Source organism: Balearica regulorum, chromosome 24 (genome assembly GCF_011004875.1).
Source record: "Balearica regulorum gibbericeps isolate bBalReg1 chromosome 24, bBalReg1.pri, whole genome shotgun sequence".
Lineage (NCBI taxonomy): Eukaryota > Metazoa > Chordata > Aves > Gruiformes > Gruidae > Balearica > Balearica regulorum.
Window position 1 is genome coordinate 7,659,106 of NC_046207.1, and position 19,415 is coordinate 7,678,520.

Genomic DNA, 19,415 nt, shown 5'->3' on the forward strand with positions numbered 1-19,415 from the left:
ATCCCCACCAGCAGCACAGCTTCCAGCTCAGCATCCCTCCTGCAGCAGGGATGCCAGCACACTGCAAGCTTGCTGCTTGGTACATCAACGCCCGCTGGGGATGAGGATGAATTCATGCTCCGCTTTTCAGGATCTGGCACCCACGTCAGGAAGCCATGGGCCTGTTGACAAAACCAACAGCTCCAAACCAGAAAGAACCTAAGGAAATAAATGCAGAGAAAGCCAAGAAGGAGAAACAGAGCCGGGGCAGCTCCATGCACTCCAGATTCTTGCTCACCCTGAAATGCTATGGCAGCTTTTGGACATTGCCAAAAAGTAAACAAAACCTCAACAATCCCTTGTTCCCCCATCCCACCCCCCAACAAATTCTAAACCACTTAATGTCCAGCTTAAGTGAAATCAACAGATTTTAAAATCCACATGGGTATCAAAAAGGAGCGTAACAAAAATTAGCTAGTTACCATTGTCATCACAACAAAAAAAAAAAAACAAACAACCCCAACTCAAGCCTTGGAGGCAGAGGGCTAAATGCAACATCTCTTGCAGGGGCTGTACTGCCCCACTTCAGAGGACTAAGGGGCTTTTTGGGTCCCACTCCCAGCAGGGAACCCCCCTCGGGGACCAAACATCTCTTGCTGTGTCCAGGCATCCTTCGTCCTGACCCGGGCACCGTGGACGCTGCTGCAGAGGCAGCTGATGGAGGAGGACGGCTCAGCCCCGGGGCACCCCCGCTCCTTCCTGCACAGCTCTAAAGCCAGGCAGAGGCTTAGCACTGCACCACTTTCCTCCCCCTCTGCTACACCCTACACATGAAACAGGCAACCACAAACACCCCAGCCAGCTGTGTGAAAGAACGTATATATTCAGCACGCACTCAATACAGTATAGCAAAAAAAGCTATCGTTTCCTTAAAAAAACCAAACCAAACCAAACCAAACCAAACCAACCACCGGACTTTCAAAGTAACCACCAAAGCTTCCAAATCGCTTCCCACCCTACAGCCCTGACGCTTGTCTTTCTGGCCCAAACAAGGCAACCAGCAGCAAGCGACCCCAGCCCCCCGCCGTCCCTGCTCGGCAAGGGACAGAGGGTGGCCCCGGCTCTCCAGCAGTGCCTTGTGCCGCGACACCCAGCTCCTCCCATGGAGCCTGGGTGCCCAGGATGCTCCTGCCGGGGAGGGGCTGGCCAGCGGTTTGCTCTGGTGCTATCCTGCGCAGTTATTTGACGGGGGACAGACACCAAAGTAGCAGAAAGCAGGGCAGGTTCTGGCTGCTAGCCCAGGGGGAACAGTCGCAGCCTCGCCGGGGCTGGATGCAGCCCTAGGGATGTACCAGGGAGGAGAGGGGATCCCATCGCTGATGCTGGGGGGCTCCACGCTCAGATTGCTGTGACAGTGTCTCCGCTGCTTTCTGCTGGAGGTGGGGGATGAGGCCAAGGAGGGGGAGAGGAGCGGCACGGTGGCAGGGACGGGGGGGCTGGCAGGGCCCTCACCGCTGTGCGTGGAGGGGAGGTAGATTGGCTTTAGAGACCTCTTGCCCAGGAGAATGTCTTCTTGGACACCAGCTCAGTTCCTGGGAGGAACGAGCCTTCCGCAGGGCCCTGAACGCCTGTTTTTTCCTTCTCCCAAGGGGAAGGTGTTTTGGAGCCTGTTCACGCTGCCGGAAAGCTCTTGAACTGGAGGGGGGGGGGGGCAACTTTCCTCTAACCTTTTTAGCCCTGAACCTGCCTCCATGGCTGCTGCAGGCGAACTCCTGGCAGCTGGGGACAAGCCCAGGGGTGGCAGCAGTGACCCACGGGGCAGGAGGGACCCCAGCTCCCTTCCACTCACCCACCTGGCCAGACCCCAACCCCATCCCCTCTCCCTGCTCTGCTGCAACGGTCCTGCTGCCGCCCCTGCCCCGTGCGCCATGGGGATAGCGTGTGATGCTCTCCGTCCTCCCCCCCTCCCCAGGTCCCCGTCCCCAGCATCCCCCCTGCCGTTAGTCTTGCTGCTCGTTCATCTCCATGTCCGACACCAGGATGTTCTTCTCAGCAGATTCACTGGGGTTGGAGGTGGTGCGGCTGTAGCGGGCACTCTCGAAGGCGCCCCGCTCCGCGCTCCGCCGACGCTTGTACAGGTAGATGGCGACGCCCAGCACAGCACACAGCGCCAGTGTTGACAGCACCACCACCGCGATTGCCGTTGTGTTCTCTGGCAGAGCTGCAGGGAGGAGAAAAGGCCGGTGAAAGGCAGCTTGCCATCTCCCCCTGTCTCAACCCGCAAGAGGGGCTCCAGCTGGTGGGGCTCCAGCCGGACAGGGGGTCTCAGGCAGGACGGGTCAGAAAGGGACAGGACTGGAGTCTGCTTTGGTTTTGGGGCACAGTCTGCCCGTGGCAGAGCTCCTGGGGACGGGCAGCCTCTCTGGGTCACTCCTGATGTGTGTGAACATCAGGCAGCCACCAGGGATGGATCTTTGGTATCCCACCAGCATATGTGTTGTCCATCCCCCAGCCTGGCCAGGCAGCGTGGGCAAGGGCAGGAGAGCCCAGCAAGGGGATGGCTGGACACACTCCTCCATGGAGGGATAGCTCCTGCTGCTGAGGAGTCCTAACCCAGGGGTAAAGCCACCTGGAAATGGGATTTCCCACCCACAAACACCATTTATCCGGTTTTTACTACAAGCTGGGCTGTAGCATGCCCCCCCCAGCGCCCGTTCCTGGTCCTGGTGCTGTGCCCAGGCTGTCGGTGCCACTCACCTGCCCTGGAAAAGCTGCTCTCCTCCACTGCAATGGCAACACAGACAGATGAGTACATGGCCACGGCACCCTTCCCTCTTCCCAGCACCACCGGCCCTGCATCCTCTGCTGCTCTCGGCACAGATGCTGGGTGATGCGCAGCTGCAGGGGTCCTCTGGTTCTGCTCCACCACCACCCCACCAGCCTCATCCTGCCCGAGGTGCTGACCCAGACGCTGAGAGATGCACAGTCCACCCAAGCTCCGCTGAGCCCAGTGGGGGCCTGCAGACCCCAGCACCAGCCCCGGCTATCCCCTTACACTGGAATTGCCCAACACACGTGGCCAGTGCTGCCAGCAGGACAGAGCTCTGCCCTGCAGCACCCTGCCCGGCCCCCCAGCTCACCCCATATCAAGCCCGGCGCCTCAGGGAGCAGGGGGACCCCTACCTCGGGGGATCTTGCAGATGACCCCCATAGTGACATTGGTGCAGGAGCCCAGGCGCCACACGCCATTGCTGCTCTGGATCCAGTAGCAGCTGTTCTGGCTGAGCATGCTGGGCCCCGTGTCATGCTGGCCCCAGTTGGAGTAGTTCACAGCAGTGTTGTCATGCCAAACCAAGGTGCCACCTGGGAAATGCAAGAATTAGGTCTGGAGAAGCTGAAGGGGATGCTCCATCTTTGCCGCAGTTCAGAAAGCACGGGGAGGGGTGATGGGGTGATGGGGAGGTGTGATAGGGCGACAGGGAGATAAGGAGATGGGAGGTGTGATGGAGGAATGAGGACGACCAGGAGCTGCAGGGCACCTTCCTGAACCTGCAGGCTTCAGCGCCTTAGAAGAGGATCTGGGCTTGAAAGCCACCACTTCCAGCCCACCAAGCAAGAGGAGAACACACATGGCACGTCCAGCATAGCCTGAGGCAATGAGGCTCCTGGTCACACCATGGCATGAGCCCCCCACACTGGTGCCACCAACAAGGGTGTCCTCTGCTCACTGCAGACATGGTGTGAATCCACAGTATTGCCTAAAGGGGATAAAACCTTGTTCCTTCCTTTGTACCTTTGGGGTTGAAGGTCATGCCCAGCCAGGCACCCTTCGATGGGCCCTCGTACGCCTGGAGATGCTCCCACACGAAGACATTTTCCATCTCATCCTGGATGGACAACACTGTACCACCAACTGCAGAGGAAAGAGTGTCAGGGAAGATCCCAGAGCTCGGAGGATGGAGCTCTGGAGCAGCAGTGCCTGAAAGGACAAAGCTGAGGAACCATGCACAAACCACGTGGGAGTTGGGGAACCCCAACACATAACAGCAAGGAGGAGACGATGGCTGACCAAGGCTGGACATGGGCACAGGGACAGGGGTCCCATTCATGCACCCACAGGCATCCTGGGGACCCCATTCTCTTCCATTTCCAAGGGCACGTCCCCCCTCTCCAGCCACCACAGCCCCCCTGTACCTTTCTGGCATCTCCTCATGGCATCTTTCTGCCCCAGGGTGATCTCCATGTGGAAGGTGTAGCAGTAGTCCCGGAAGGGGATCCAGGATGAGTCCTCCAGCGACTTGGGGCAACTGCCGCTGTAGCTCCACTTGTGTGTGCGAGGGGCACCTGGGGAGCACATGATGTATTGGGGGTGGGTGGGGGGGCACAGGGCGGTGGGCTCCCACAGCACCTTGGGGCACCCAGCCCCACAGGGATGCACACATAGCTCCAGAAGTTCCCTGGGGGGATGCCATCTCCAACCCTTGGTCGCTTCCCACCTGGTCCGCCCCACGCCAAGCCCCCACGTCCCCCTGGCCAGCACCTGCTTGGAGCTGGCAGATGCCCCCCTGCAGCTTGGTGTCACAGCTGGCCGTGCGCCAGCTACCATCCATGTCCATGTAGGAGCAGCCAGCAACCTGCTGCGGCTCCCCGTCCTGCCAGTTGGTGTAGAAGAGGTTCTCCTCCGTCAGCCATGAGTAGCTCCGGCCTCCCTGGAGAACCAAGGGGAGAAGAAGCTGGGGGCCTTCCACAACCCCCTGAGGGATCCCAGCCCCAGGTGCTTGCCCCCTTTCCTCACCTCATTGTTAGCCAACCCGATCCAGAGCGGAGCCCGCAGGCTGCTGATGGCCTGAGTGAGGAAAGCCTGGCTGTAGGGGTCGGGGATGGTGGCCAGGGTGGCGTTGAGGGTTTCGCAGAGCAGCAGCGCCTCGTGCCACCTAAGGGGTTTCTGCAGGATGCGGTAAGTGCTGTTGTGGTAAAAGAGGGTGCCAGTGGGCGAGGGAGGGTACGGCGTCCGCGCGGGGCTCAGGGACGGGTCTGGGGGAGCAAAGAGACACGGTCAGAGGGCACGGAGGACACTCCGGCATCCCAGGGGGGTCACTCCCTTGTCCACCCCTCCCCAAGCTGGGGTGCCCCTGGCAGCACTGTGCATAGGGCATTGGCACCTGGGGACATCCTGGTGCAACCGGGGAGGGCAGAGAGGCCACATCCCCACTGGTGACAAGCAGTGACACCCTGGTGCCATCCCCATCTTGCGGCTGTCCATCAGGATGCACATCCCCATGGGACATGCAGAGCCAGGCTAGTGTGCACAGGTTTGGGGGTGCCCCACAAACTGCTGGGTCCACGGACTCGCCTCCCAAGTAAAGTCCATGTCCCCAAGCTCCCCCAGCACCCTGAGCTCCCCCCAGGCTGAGTCCATCGCCCCAAGCTCCCTGGCCACAGCCCCCCACAGCATGAGGCACTGGGGTGGTGGTGGCAGGTCCTCAGTGAGCAGAGATTGGGGTTGTCCCCCCCACCCCGAACTACCTATGCTCCGCTGGCAGATGTAGCCGTGCTTCTCCTCCAGGCAGCTCCGGTCATCCCAGCGCCCCGTGAAGTGGGGGGGCGAGCCATGCCACACCACCACGCAGTTGGTCTGCACAGCCAAGGCGCGAGGTCAGCACTGCCCTTACCATTGTCATCCAACCCCCAGGGACACCTCCACCCCAGGGACACCACCCCACCGGGCCAGTTCCTGCTCTGCCTTTGGAGAGCCACCCCAGCACACTAAAACCTTCCATCCTCATGGCGGGACACGAGGCTGAGACCTTCCCAGGGGGATGGCGGATGCCTCAGAGGAGTCTCACTCACCGGCTTGTCGCGGGGGCTGGAGGCGCCGCAGCCTGAGGGCTCGCCGGGCGCCCAGCTCACGTGCCGCAGCGGCTCGCCCTCCACCCACTGGAACTCCCTCTGGGCGTCATGGAGGCCAATCCAGAGGTCAAAGGAGATATTGGGCAGCATGGATGTGATGAAAGCTACAAGTGATGGGAGAGGTGCTGAGGACCACCCCCTGCAGGTCCCCAGCCAGCGGGGCCTGGGGGGGCAGGGGGGGCCTACCCTGCTCCAGGGGGCTGGCGATGGTGGCCAGGACGGCGCCCTGGCTCTCACACGCCTGCTTCGCCTCTGGCCACTTCACTATCTCAGCTTTGTCGCGGCCATTGAAGCTGAAACACTGCACGGGCAGAGGCACAGGATGGTCCAGGGTGTGCAGCTCCCCCCCCCAACCCTGAGCCCTGCACCCTCCCCACTCACCCACCCTCTGCAGCCCCATTCAACTCCAATGGTCCTTCTCCCCTTTGCACCCTCATGCCTGCCAGCCCCCCAACCCCACAGCGCACCTCTCTCCCGGCATCCCTGTGCATGCACCCTCCAGCATTTCCCCTGAAACACACGCATGCGTCTCTCTCCACCCTGCCATTTCTCAGCCATCCCCTCTCCACTTTGGTGGGACCGGTGGAAGCCCAGGAGGTGGTTGTCCCCTCTCCATCCTGCTGTACCTTGCTGAGGAAGGGAAACCAGCCATGGGGACAGCCTCCGCTCACAGGAGCGGGCAGCGGAGGGAGGGAAGGCTTCGCGGCCGTCCCATTGCTCCGCTTGCAGATGTAGGGCAGTGCTGTTAGGCACTTCTGGTCACCCCAGTCCTCTGCAGGGAGAGACAAGCTGGGCATGACCTCCTCACAGCACTGGGGTAGGGAGGGCTCTGCTCAGCCTGTGGCCCCCGGCGCCCCAGGAGCCCCAGCGCAGCCCCATCCGGCCCCTCACCTCTGCTAGCCGTCATGTACACACACTTCTTGTCCTTGTTGATGGGCCGGGGCTTGCCTGGTGCCCAGGAGATGAAGTTGAGGAGGGACCCGTCAGACCACCTGGGAAAGGAACCAGCAGGAGCACGAGGCTGAGCAGGGACTTGGCAAATGGGACCAGCTGCACGCCCTAACCAGGAGTATGCCCCACCACTGCCCTCTCTTGGGTGAGGAACCTCCATCCCAGCACCGCAGGGTGCCCCCTGCAAGATGCAGGCACTGAGCTGCGGTGCTCTGTGGGCTGGGGATGGTGGCATGGGGATGTGCAGGGACGTGGTGGCTTGGTCTCAGACTTACTTGAACCTCCCGTCGTTCTCGTAGGTGTGCAGCCCGATCCACCAGTGTTGCTCCTGGCCCCTGGAGAACTGCATGCCCAGAGAGAACATGCTAGTGCCCTGCAGGGACTGGGTGTCCCTGGGGACAGCCATGGCCACCATGGGCCCTGCAGGGACTGGGTGTCCCTAGGGACAGCCATGGCCACCATGGGCCCTGCAGGGACTGGGTGTCCCTGGGGACAGCCATGGCCACCATGGGCACGGGGACGGGCAGCCCCCCTGCAGCTTGCACCGTGGCAAAAAGCATCACCTTGCTGAGCCCCAAACCCGCACCAAGACCTATCGCGACCATACAACACCCTTCTTGACCCCAGCACAGCCCGTATGTCCCCAAATAATGTCCCTCTGGCACAGGATGGAAGAAGCCAGGGAGGGGAGCAGCCCAGGGAGGCAGTGGAGCCCATCAGCACCCAGGGAAGTCCCCGTCCCACCAGTACCTTCTTCAGGTTCTGGCCCAGGAAGCGCAGCTCAGCCTCGCCATGCACCGACACCAGTTCCGCCTGGAACCAGCTGCAGATGCGCTGAGCCTGCACCCATGTTGAGTGGTGCTCGAAGAACTTGTACTCAGCCTCCTGGTACTTCAACCACTCTTTGCTGCCTGCGGGCAGGGATCCAGTGTCACATTGTGGCTGTGTCACCCCCCACTGAAGCCACCGGCACCCGGCACCCCGTCCCTCAGGCCCCAAGGGGTTGGGCTGCTTTGCTTTTGCCCCTCTCCTGTATGGAAAGGGTCAACATCCAGCCGAGGGGCCTGATCCTGCCTGGTCCCTGCAGGGAGCCCCTGCAGCCATGCCGTGCAGCAAAGGGCAGCAGGATGCCTGGGCTCCTACAACCCTACACAGGATCCATCCTCTTCTGGGTAATGCTGCAGGGACACCCCGCAGAAACCACACTTCGCTTGTGCATGCGACGGGGTGGCAGATGCCCAGGGAGGATGGTCTACACCGGACAGACACATGGCCGCAGCCAACACACCTTGGGTCGTGATCTCCGGCTCCTTCACATCGGCCCCTGGCAAAAGGGCAAGGAGAGGCTGTCAGCAGGACGCGGGGCTGGGATGCTCCTGCTGATGCTTGCCCGCAGGCTCCAAGGGCAAGATGCCCTCTCAATTCCTCCCGGGACTGGCAGTACCTCTCCTGTCCCCTGAATTAGGACTCATCCTCCCATAAATTACAACGTTCAGAAGGGAGGTGAGAGGGTCCCCCTGTACCTGCTCCAGCATCCCAGAGCCCATCCTCTGCCAGGTTATTCAAAGCTGAAGGGTTTGGGGGGTCTCTTCACCGGTACCTTTAGGTAGTTTGCAGATCCAGTCCAGCTGGGCTTCGCACTGCATTGGCATCCACTGCAGGGAGGCCAGGTCCAGCACCACGCAGGTCCGGATGTCATCATCATCGTAGTTACTGCGGTCAAAGTTGTGGTAGAAAAACTGGGGGTTGAGAGAGACAGGCGGTGTTGGGCATTTCCACCTGCACTGGATTTGCCGCCTGCTGCACCCCCAATACCAACGGGATTCATATCGCCGCAATCCCCTCGAACTCACCCCCAGCCCGTCGCTCCACCTCCAGCTCCTGTCCCCTGCGGGGTCCCGCCGGTTCAGGCCGATCCAGAACCAGTGCTGCTCGTGGAGTTCCGGCTCCGACTCCCTGCAGGGAGCCAGAGGGAAGAGTGAGAACACCTCCCACACACCAAAACAGAGCTTTTTATATTTATATACAAGAACATATTTATAATCTGGTGATTTTTTTGTTTGGTTTTGCAGCCTGCTGTCCCCACAACACCCAAAGGCAGAAGCTTGGATAACAGGCACCTTGGTGCACACTGGCTCAGGGCTAAAGCAGTTTTAAAACCAAGCTCCATCCCCAATTTACGCTGAATTTCCTGCACTTCTCCTGTATCCTCTCCTTGGTGCAGCCACACCAACCGATGCACTTTCTGCACACACATTCACACTTTGCACATCCATGTCTCATCCACACATGCCAGAGCACGGGGAGAGGTGTGAGCTTGTGCCAAGCTCTCTTGCACAGTGGGATACGCGCTGGTACAGCCAGCCTCTCACCCGAAAATCTTGTTGAGGGTGTTGGCGACGAAATGCTCCTCCTCGTAACTGCCCAGGCTGAGCAGCTGGGCTCCCAGCTCCCGGCAAAACTCCTGAGCCGCAATCCACGTCTTCTTCTCTTGCAATTTTTCAAAGTTGAACACCTGGGGAGGGAGAAACCGGCAGTGGAGAGGGCTCAGCATCAGGAGAGGAGCAGAGCATCATCCCTACCCTGCAGTCAGGAGCATCCTGAGACATGCTGCCGTCCCTCAGCCCGAACCAGGCTCACGGGGTCTGGGCTGCCCTTTGCAAGCACCAAAACATGCTCCTTCACCCCCTCCCTGCACCAGTGGGGAGACACATGCAGCCCCAACAATGGCCAGGGCAAGTCCCCCTTAGCAACCATTACCTTGTAGCAGTGACGGAGCTTGGCATCGGAGCTCCATCCTGGGGGGCAGGTGGTGGCAAGGCTGGGTGTGGGGTAGGGACTGGGCAGCTCGGGGTTGACCGGGGTGCCCAGGTTCTGCCGGCAGATGTACTTGGCCTTGAAGGTGCTGCAGTTCTTCACCTCCCACAGCCCCACTGAGCTGCCGGTGGCCAGGGCCACGCAGCCACCCTTGTTGTAACCTGGAGCACCCATGGGAGTGGGGAGGATGCCAGCCTTAGGGTCGGACTGTGCTGGGTGGCCGAGCCAGCACCTACACCGCAGGGAGGGGACATCCCCATCCCACCCACGGCCGCCCCCTTACCGGGCTGGTCGCGGTTCCAGTGGGTGTACATGACCTCGTCACCGCTCAGCCAGCGGAAAGCGCCTGTCTCATTGATGTCCTGCAGTGCTGTCCAAAAATACTCCCCATCCCAGCCGTAGATGAGGCTGCTGACATAGGCCTGCTCAAACCTGGAGGGGTGGCGAGAGCAGGCGATGCTGCGATCTGAGGTGCTGAGCAGCCCACGATGCTCCAGCCCATGCATGCAAAGCCCGACTCTTGCATCCCATCCCCCCCCCCTTGTGGGGGCTCATTTTGGGGCAAACCCACCACCACTGGTGTGGCACTGACCTGTTAGTGATGGTGACCAGCGTGGAGCCGTAGTCGGAGCACATCTTACGGGCGTCACTGTAGGGCACACGGTCCTCGCCCAGCCAGAAGCAGGAGGGGCTGTGCCACTTCCAGCCCTGGGCACAGGTGACAGGGGATGTCTGCTACCACTCATCCCAGGAGGGACCCCAGGGGGGCGGGGGGTGAGGGGAAAGCAATGTCCCACATCCCCTGCCACCACCTCTGCCTTCTCCTGGGAGGTCTCCTGCCCCCGGCCACCCTGGCTTGACCCTGTTCAGCTTTGAGCTCTAACAAGCCCCTGGCCCCAGAGCACATGGCTGCAAGGAAAACAAACACCCAGGCAGCTTCAAAGCTGGGGAAATGGCTATCCCTGCCAACGTCCAGCCCTGGCCAGGGCCTGGGGACAGGAACACAATCCTTCTCTATATGCCGCGGGGCTGAATCCAGAGCGAGTCCCACCGCAGCCTGCTTTAATCCCTCACCATGTTGATGTTGGAGCCTCTCCGGGGCTGGAGACACAATAGCGCCTGTTTTATGCCAGAGCAGGGAGTGGGGTGGCCCCGGCGCTGGCAGTGGCCCCGGGAATCATCTGCGAGAGGGGACATGCACGTGATGGAAGAGCAAGCCGGGGTGGGAAAGGTGAAGGGGCTCAGCCAGGGAGGCAAGTGGTCCCAGGCTCAGAGACCCTCCTGGTACAAGAAGCAGCATCACCGGGATTTTACGTCTGGGTGCCCTGGGCATCGGAAGGGCAGTGGGGGACATGTGCTATCTGCAGCATCAGCAGCAGGGTGGGGAAGGAAGTAGGAAAGCAGCTTTGGGAGACCAAGAGGAAAATGACCCCAAATCCCACTTTTTTTTTTTTTCCCCAAGTTCCTGCTCCTGCAGCCTTTCCCCAAAGTTAGCAAACCCAGGTACGGACCCATTGGCTGGGTCCCACCAGGAACAGCGCAGATGCCCCTGAGCAGCCAGGAAAGGGGCCCTGCATAGGACAGTGCATGTCCCCGATGTCCTCAGAGGGGTCCCCAGCCAGCCTTGGGCCTCAGCATCACTAAAATCGTATGGGTGCTCTCCCATGCACTGAGCACCACAGCAAGCCCCTGTGATCCAAAAAGGGGCCAGGATGGGACCGTCAACCCCAACTGCTGACTCCAGCTCCCAATCCCGGTGTGCCCCTGCATTCCTCTCTGGCTCTGCCTTCCCCATTGCTCAAACCTCCATCCCTCATTGCTTCCTTCAAGGCTGTTCCAAAAATACAGGGGTTTTGGAGAGAGGGAGAAAAAGCAGCAAAGCCACCAAGAAAAAATAGCACAGTGGCTGGAAAGGACTGGAGTTGATCCTCCGAGCAAGATGCCACCTCCTCTGCATCCAAGCAGCAAATGGCCCCATTGAGGATGCAGAGGAGGAGGAAGGATGGGAAAAGGCCTTTCCTTGGTTCATTTATCACTCCCAGTTTGTTTCCAGCGAGTGCACATCTCTGCTGGGCACCCAGGACCAGGGTAAGACTGTGGCTGGAGAGACAGGAGGGGGTTAAATCTGCATGGGGACATCCTACAAGGCCTCAGGACTACTGCAGAGACAAGCAGGATGGGTGGTGGCACATTGCCACTGAACGCCTCGTCCCCAGCACCCGCCAGCACCGGGGCTCCTCTGACTCCAGCTGGTAGCCCCCCCGAGCCTGGCCTGGTGTGCCAGCTCACCCAGCTGCTGCGCTCCCCCCAAATGCTTGCAGAGCCAAGCGGCTGCTGGAATTTGTCTCTGCTGAGACAGGGTAAAGACCGGGGAGGAGCCCAGCAGCACCTCCGGGAGCTAGCCTGGAGGGGCTGCTTGCTAGTCCGAGCGCGAGTGCGCGCTGGCTTGCTTTGAAACTCTGGGAGACATTCAAGGGAGGCGGCGATGCCAGGGTTGCTGCTCGAAGACTTTGCAAAGAGGCACAAAAGCAACTTCCCAGCAAGTGTGGAAATGGGGCGGCCTCAGCCCTGCTTGACAGCTGGGGAAACTGAGGCAGAGCATGGTCCAGGTGAGAATCCACCAGTTTGGTGGCTATGTCCCCAAAACGCCCGTATCCTGCACAGAGAACGCAGCCTGCCATCACAGGGCCAACAGTTACATCCGTCCTGCGGGGCTCCTGCACGGAGCAGCTTTGCTGCTGGGTTTTGGCACGGAGTGAGGCAAGGGGAAAAAAAAAGAACATCCCTGCTGGCAACCCAGCCAGCCCAAGGGGGAGGATCTTGGACGATGGAGACGTGTTCCATCCCAGTTTCTTCCCGCAGTCTCATGCAACCACAGAAGTGAGGGGCTCAGCAGCCCCCAGGCACAGACCTGCAGCTCTGGTGCTGCTCACTGGGGCTCCCTGAAATCATTTTGGGGAGAGGTCCCCTGGGACCCCAAAGACCCAAGCATCAGGCAGAGATGTGGAGCAGCCAGAGCCACCTCACCTTTCGGCACCCGTGGTCATCCTCATCCTTCTCTTGGCTCACCCGACCGGGCTTTTTGCAGATGGACGGCAGGGTCTGGTTGCACGGGCTGTCGTTCCACCTCCCTTCCTGCACAGGGTGAAGAAGAGCAGGTTTGAGCCCAGCCAACAGCCCAGGAATTCCCCAGCCCAGCCACCTCCATGTTGGGTCCACAAACTTTCCTTCCCTACACCAAATCCCCAAGGATGCTCTGCTGGATCCCTCCTATCCCAACAGCTGGGATTAGCCAGGTTCAACCCCAGCCAGAGATGCTCCCCAAGGTCCCTTCCCCAGCCCTGAGGATGCTGCAGTGCTCTCTGCAGGCGTGCAGGATGAATCCCTTGCCCCAGGCTCTCACCGGTCCCCAGATAGTCACACAGTCTTCCAGGCTGTCGCGGAAGTTGTTGGGCTCGAAGGGGTGCCAGTAGGTGAACCTCACAGGTGTCCCATCTGACCACTCAAAGTTCATCTGCAGCTTGAGGTCATTTAGGCCAATCCAGAGCTCCTCCACATCTGCCAAGACAGGAGGATCAGGGAGTGAAACTCCCTCTGGCCTGGCTGAAACCCTGCAGAGACCTCGCCGGTGACATGAGCCTCCACGACGAGACCGAGCTCTGCAAACCATCTGCCAAAACCCCTTGGAGGTGCTGCAGGGCTCAGCCTCTAACCCCAGCCATGCCAGCAGGCAGGGCAGGGCAGGGCAGGGCAGCTTCTGCCCACAAGGACAGACCCACAGAGGGGAAAACGCAGCAACATTTGCCAGCAGTTTTCAGAGAGGTGCTGGCAGCAGCAGAATGATAAAAGTCCGGACTTGTGGGCTCAGGTCCAGCGAGCTACTGGTTTTCAACCATTCCCTCCCATCCTCATCTGCTCCCAGCCTGGGACCGCCGGCATGTCCCTCTCCTTCCTCCACCCTCCTACAGCTCCTGTCTCCCTCAGCATTAAGTCCCTGTAGCCCCCGGCCCTTCCCTGGTCCCTGCTGAAGTCTGGGTCCCCAAATGTCCCCGTGGCAGCTTTTGCTGCCAAGGCTCTTCCACTGCGGGCTCGCAGGAGCGCATCATTTGGCTGGAGGGGCTGCATTTGTGTGGGAACAGCAAAACCTGAGCTGAGGATGACCCTAATGAGGGGTGGCACAAGCGGGGTCCGGAGGACGGTGGCATGGGTGCTCCCCTGTGCCACCATGCACGATTGCTCAGGCTGAAACTTCCCAAGTACCATCTCAGCTCTGACACATCCCAACGTGGGAAACTTCAACCCAGACAGTTACATCTGGTTGAACCTAGAATAGGAAAAAGAAACCTGGGACACCATAGGCAGGAGTTCCCCCTTCACTTGACCTGCTGCAGGGGACACTTAAGTTTCAGGCAGACTTAGCAGTAAGAAATGCATGCTCCTCCAGCAAGGCCACGACTTTTTTTTCCCCCATCCTTTTCTAAATTAACCAATGGGACTAGTGCCATTCCCAGCTGCAGCTGCATATTTTCTTGCCCAGTACCGCAGGCTCCCAAGAACGGCTTTTACATTTGCTGGATGGAGGATGTGCCCGGAGCACAGGTTCCTCCAAGCAACACACCACCTCCCAGCCTGGGGTCTCCACTCCCTTCACAGCCACAAACTAAAATTCAACTTTGCAGTCTCCATCACACAGAAGTGACCTTTCCATACACCCCAAAATTGCACGGGAAGGGTGCTGCGGATACAGCTAGCTCCCCCTTACCTTGCTTGATCTGCTTGGTGACAAACTCCAGCTCGGAGAGGGTGTGGATGCTGACCAGGTCCCCCCCGCTCCGCAGGCAGGTCTTCTTCGCCTCCTGCCAGCTCTTCTTCTCTCCCACCAGACGGTAGCAGTTGGACTGGAAGGGCTGCCAGCTGGGCTCGCAGTCCACCTTCACCTCCGACCACGAGTCTAGCAGGACACAAGGCAGCCTGAGGGCTCCTGCCCGGCTCTCCAACCCTCTTGGCAGCGAGAGATCATGGGCAGGGACCCACTGGGTGCTCAGGAGACCAAGCCAAAGCAACAGTGGGAAAGCTACGGCCAAAATGTAACATGCAATGGCAATGTGTGGGCAGCGGTGGCTTTAGAGCTCTGCGGACAAAACAAATTCCTTTTGTTTGCAAAGGAGTGACAGCAGAGCCCAGCAGAGCGGAGAGCACCCTGTCCTCCGGGGACCATGGGGAACCTCCCGCTCCTCTTGATTCCTCCTCTATTGCCCAACCTGTAGTTGCACCAAGCACTTCTCAGGGGATGCTCCTTGCGGAGGACTTTTTCCAAATCTAGGCACCTCCTGGGAGCTCCATCGCTGCTCTGCACACCCAGCACACCAGCAAGGTGGGGACACCAGGAGCATCTCCACGGGCTGCTCCGGCACTTAGACAGCATCCGCTGGCCAGGATGGGACAGGAGGATGCCTGGCCAGGATACAGGACTACCCATTCCCGGTGCTACTCATCCCCACTTCTCACCCGTCAGGAAGGGGTCGGCGGTGGCATTGGGCTTCTTCTTGCAGACGTAGGGGAGGGCGATGCCGCAGTCGCGGTTCTGCCATCCCCCGGATGACTCAGTGCGGATCACCCCGCAGTTCTCCTCACTGGGGTTGTCTGGCTGGTCTAGAAAGTGGGGTGAGGGCGAGACATGCTGATGAGGGGGCTGGTGGGGCTGGGACAGAGCCAGTGACACTGCTCACGCAGGCAGGGCACCGTGTGAGGGCCAGCACCAGCAGGGTGCAGCTCTCCCTGCTCCAACACCAGTAAAGATCTATTTATTTTGTTGCTTTGCATGATGAAGACGTGACCCCGCGTGCCCGGGATTATTTATTGTGCCTTGATCCACAAGGACTTGGACCATCATTATTTTACCTACAAACATTGGATGGCAGCTGGGGGGAGACATGGTACCAGACCTGAACTGTTCCAGTCTGTCCCCAAACCTCCTCCTGGAGTGCCACTGGGTGACAGCATTGGGCACCAGAGCACCCTTGCAACAGGTCCTTCTGCCCCTTGAGCACCCCAGGGTTAGAGATGGGTGTCTGCAGTTGGAGACCATGCCTCAGCCACACTGTAGTATTGAGCTGGGATGCAATGACCCTCCAACCAAGGGTGCTCAACCCAGGTTATCCCCAAAGCAGCTGAGGGTTTGCAGAGGGACAATTCCCTCTCCAGCGTCCTGTGTCCTCCCTCCAGCTCTATGGATGTCCCAGGCTGCTCTGCAGCCCCACAGGGTTCTTCATCCCCAGGCAGTGAGGGGACACCTCACAGCAGCCCGGGCCACCTCCCCTGCCATGGGGCCATCTCCAGTGGTCGCAGACTGTTCCATGGCCTCCCCCATCACCACTATAACCGCCTCCAGCTCACCGCTCTCCCAGTTGAGGTACTTGAGGGGCGAGTTGTCTGACCACTGCCAGCCTCCATTGATGTCCAGGTCGTTGAGCCCAATCCAGAGCGTGGAGCTGTACCCTGTCAGCAGCCCTGGGACCACATCCAGAGGCGCAGGATCAGTTCCCCCAGCTCAACCCCCCGCCTGTCACCATCCCCAAACCAACCACCCAGGGCAAGCAGAGAAACCTGGCATCGGCAATGGCCACAGTACCACCAGCTCTGCCCCACGTGAGGAGGGTGGGTGCGCAGCCAGGCTGCCATCGTCTCACCGTTGATATAGGTCTGTTCATGGATCTCGGTGATGCTGAGCAGGTTGGCCCCTTGCTGCTCGCAGCTATTCCAGGCCTCCCGCCATGACAGCGTCGACTGGAAATTGAACTGGTAGCAGCTGTTGGTGAGGTGGTCCTTGTCCCAAAAGGTCTCGCAGTCGTTGCCTATGGGGATGAGCACAGTGAGCACCCAATGCAGCCCCATCCATGGCTCCAAAAAACCCCAACAGCCTCCAAAAGCCAGGTAACGAGAAGCCAGTGGGGCTGCTCTGGCATTGCAGGCTACTCATGGGAGGAGGGATGAGCCAGGAGGGAAAGGGAGAGGCAGGAAAACCCCCAGGAGGGATGAACATGGGGTTTCTGCTTTTCCCTGCGGGATGCTCCCCCCCACTTACTCTTTATGGGGCAGAAGCCCCATCGCTCATCCTTGCCGTAGTCCTGGGTGGTGGCACACCAGAGATGGCCGTCCTCCCGCCCTGTGCTGGTGCACTCATGAAACCACTGGTTGTCATACTTGAAGGGGATGGTGCACGGCTTCCCATGGGAGTTGCCTTGGATGGTGTAAATCTCTGCGGAGAAAGAGAGGCCCTTGCATGAGGCTGTGTCTGCAGGGGGGGCTGGAGGGAGGTTTGGGCTGAGGGGTGCAGGTTGGCTAGTGCAGGGGCTGCCTGCTCCCTGGGGCTGATCCCCATTGCCCCAATCCTGCCTGGTTTTGCAGCTGAGCTCCCCGGGTAGGACCCGATTGCTGCAGCACCATGGCTTCACGTTTTGGGGCTGGTTTGGGTTACAGGATAATACTTGCTGCAGCACCATGGCTTCACGTTTTGGGGCTGGTTTGGGTTACAGGATAATACTAACACCCAAGAAGGCATTACCAGAGTATGGCACGGAGCACAGATCCTCCTCGGTGCCGTACGTCCTCCACTGCGAGCCGCGCGCCTGGTCCCCCCTGTCCAGGGAGGAATTGCCTGGGCGGGCACCAAGATGCTGCGAGAGCTGCTCCCCGAGGCCACGGCAGCTCCAGCGCATGTTGACAGACTCACGGTCGCACTCGTAGGTGGCCAAGGGGTGCTGCCCTGCCGTGGCATTGGCCCCGTGCCATGACACTCCTAGGCACTGCATGGCCCCCACGTTGAAGAGGCGATTTCGTGAGACCCATTTCCACTGCTGGGCTGGGGTGCTGGTGTTGCAGCCCTTGGCAAGTCTCACCAGAGAGTCCTTCGTCTCCAGACAGCCCTGCACGCCCGTGTTGTAGATGAGGAAGACTTTGGAGTCTGGGGAAAAAGCAAGAGGAAAGGCTTAGAGCATTGCTGGGGGTTCAGCATTGTGCCACACATTGCCCCCAGCCCTGCCAGAGCATCCTGGCCCCCTTTCTAGGCACAGCAAGTTTTGGGGTGCCTCCCTGTGCATAGCACCCGGCACGCCAGGGACCACTGCTCGTCTGCAGATATAACCCCAGGGTTTGCGCCGATGCCTGTCCTCAGGGTGATGGGCTCCAGGCAGGGTGATATGGACGGGTGTTTGCACCCGGAGCCAGCTGAAGCCTTGTCGCACCCCCGTGAAGCACAAGCAAGTGGCTTTTCAGCATCGGAACCGGGACAAAGAGCTCGCCCGTTCCAACAGCATCATCAGCGCCATTTAAAATTGAGTTCCCCTCGCAATACCCGGCCGCAGCATCCCAAGGCATTGCAAGGAGTGCTCTGCCGGAGGAGCCCACGCCAACGGCTTCAGCACCAGCCATCTGCTCCAGGTGGAGAAAAACAGAGCAGGGAAATGGAGAGCGTATCCGTCATTTTTATGTGTATTTGGGGACCTGTTAAAAAAACTGCGGAGCAAACAAGAACTTCAGAGGAAGGTCTTCCATCGTGTGAACAGGCGTGATGGAAAACGCTTGCACGCAGCCGCGGCTCTCACGGGCATAGCCCCAGCAAATACGAAACGTCGTGTTGGGACTCTCTGAAATCCCAGCGCAGGCGTTGGGAGGCGGGAGGAGAGTAAGGGGAATCGCTGCCAGCAGATAAAGCGCTAGCGCAGCTGCGGAGGGGAGAAAGGCTGATCTCAACGCCGGCTCAATGCACGTACCACGGTCCTGCCCACTGCGACCGCCCAACCCTGCATCCCCACGGCAATTCCCTGACCCCCAGCATCACTGAGGGCCACCGCAGGACATGAATCCATCTCAAAACCTGTATAAACCAGTAAAGCCAGGACATTACACTGGGACACGCTGCTCCAGCTGACATATCATTTTTAAAAGTTACTTTATTTCTCCAAAAGCATCTTTCTAAGCTAAAAAGCCACCCTCAGGGCTCCGCACAGCCGTTTCTTGCCCCAACACTCCAGCAAAAAAGCTGCCCAAAGCAGCACATCAACAAGACAACTTTTGTCAGGGATTTTTTTTTGTTTTAAAAGCAACCCTTTTTTTTTTTTTCCCCACTGCAAGCATCCACCAGAAGTCAAAGCAAACTCACGGGCCCCGCTATATTTAGCTTTGGTTTGCTTTGGTTTTTTGCCATTGTATGAATTTTTTGAGCTGAAAAGGTTTTCATTTCCTATTCCCCTGCAACCTCACCCTGCCCCAGCTATGTTGTAACAGGCAGCTCCGGCACATTTGAGCAACAAACATCTCGGCTCAGCAAACTTTCCTGACTTGTGTCTGAAAGGAAAAAAGAAATGGAGGAAGAGACAACCTCGTTTTATTTCAGAACTTCAGCATCGATGCAGCTCCAGAAAAGAAATGATGTAAAAGGCCTGTTCCCCAGCCAAGAGGACATCAGTGATGACCTCAAATAAAGAAAAGCGAAGCTCGTTCACGTGGCGATCTCCAGAGAGCAGACTCTGTGCACGTGCAATAGAAAAAGGCAACAACTGGAAGAAGAAACATTTAATTTCTGGGAACGTATTTTTCAAATCATGGCAAGCGAGAAAATAAGCAAAAATCCAGACAGGGCCGATTCTGGTTGGCTGAAGCTCAGGTCCCTTAAACTGGTGCTGGTGTTTCACCAAGTGGAGCTGGCTTGATCCTGACCTGGACATCAGGAGACCAGCTCATCCCCTCCACCAAACACC

The 19,415-nt window shown here is 59.2% G+C and overlaps 1 protein-coding gene across 1 annotated transcript in view; it reads right to left on the reverse strand.

The window, feature by feature from the left end:
* Positions 1-842: 842 nt before the first annotated feature.
* MRC2 (mannose receptor C-type 2) overlaps positions 843-19,415 on the reverse strand; it is a 28,033-nt gene continuing 9,460 nt past the window's right edge. Inside the window, exons 2-30 of the mRNA XM_075775286.1 lie at positions 17,222-17,620; positions 16,742-16,915; positions 16,347-16,511; positions 16,054-16,167; positions 15,166-15,309; positions 14,420-14,608; positions 13,061-13,215; positions 12,685-12,792; positions 10,250-10,365; positions 9,941-10,089; positions 9,601-9,818; positions 9,213-9,355; positions 8,694-8,796; positions 8,441-8,579; positions 8,129-8,164; positions 7,591-7,751; positions 7,116-7,183; positions 6,781-6,881; positions 6,516-6,661; positions 6,076-6,190; positions 5,830-5,993; positions 5,506-5,614; positions 4,775-5,013; positions 4,520-4,688; positions 4,174-4,323; positions 3,773-3,892; positions 3,163-3,342; positions 2,737-2,763; positions 843-2,200 (exon numbers count right to left, since the gene is read on the reverse strand). Of these exons, the coding sequence (XP_075631401.1) occupies positions 1,980-2,200; positions 2,737-2,763; positions 3,163-3,342; positions 3,773-3,892; positions 4,174-4,323; positions 4,520-4,688; positions 4,775-5,013; positions 5,506-5,614; positions 5,830-5,993; positions 6,076-6,190; positions 6,516-6,661; positions 6,781-6,881; positions 7,116-7,183; positions 7,591-7,751; positions 8,129-8,164; positions 8,441-8,579; positions 8,694-8,796; positions 9,213-9,355; positions 9,601-9,818; positions 9,941-10,089; positions 10,250-10,365; positions 12,685-12,792; positions 13,061-13,215; positions 14,420-14,608; positions 15,166-15,309; positions 16,054-16,167; positions 16,347-16,511; positions 16,742-16,915; positions 17,222-17,620 (4,322 nt within the window). The 3' untranslated portion in view covers positions 843-1,979. The remainder of the gene's footprint in view (positions 2,201-2,736; positions 2,764-3,162; positions 3,343-3,772; positions 3,893-4,173; positions 4,324-4,519; positions 4,689-4,774; positions 5,014-5,505; positions 5,615-5,829; positions 5,994-6,075; positions 6,191-6,515; positions 6,662-6,780; positions 6,882-7,115; positions 7,184-7,590; positions 7,752-8,128; positions 8,165-8,440; positions 8,580-8,693; positions 8,797-9,212; positions 9,356-9,600; positions 9,819-9,940; positions 10,090-10,249; positions 10,366-12,684; positions 12,793-13,060; positions 13,216-14,419; positions 14,609-15,165; positions 15,310-16,053; positions 16,168-16,346; positions 16,512-16,741; positions 16,916-17,221; positions 17,621-19,415) is intronic.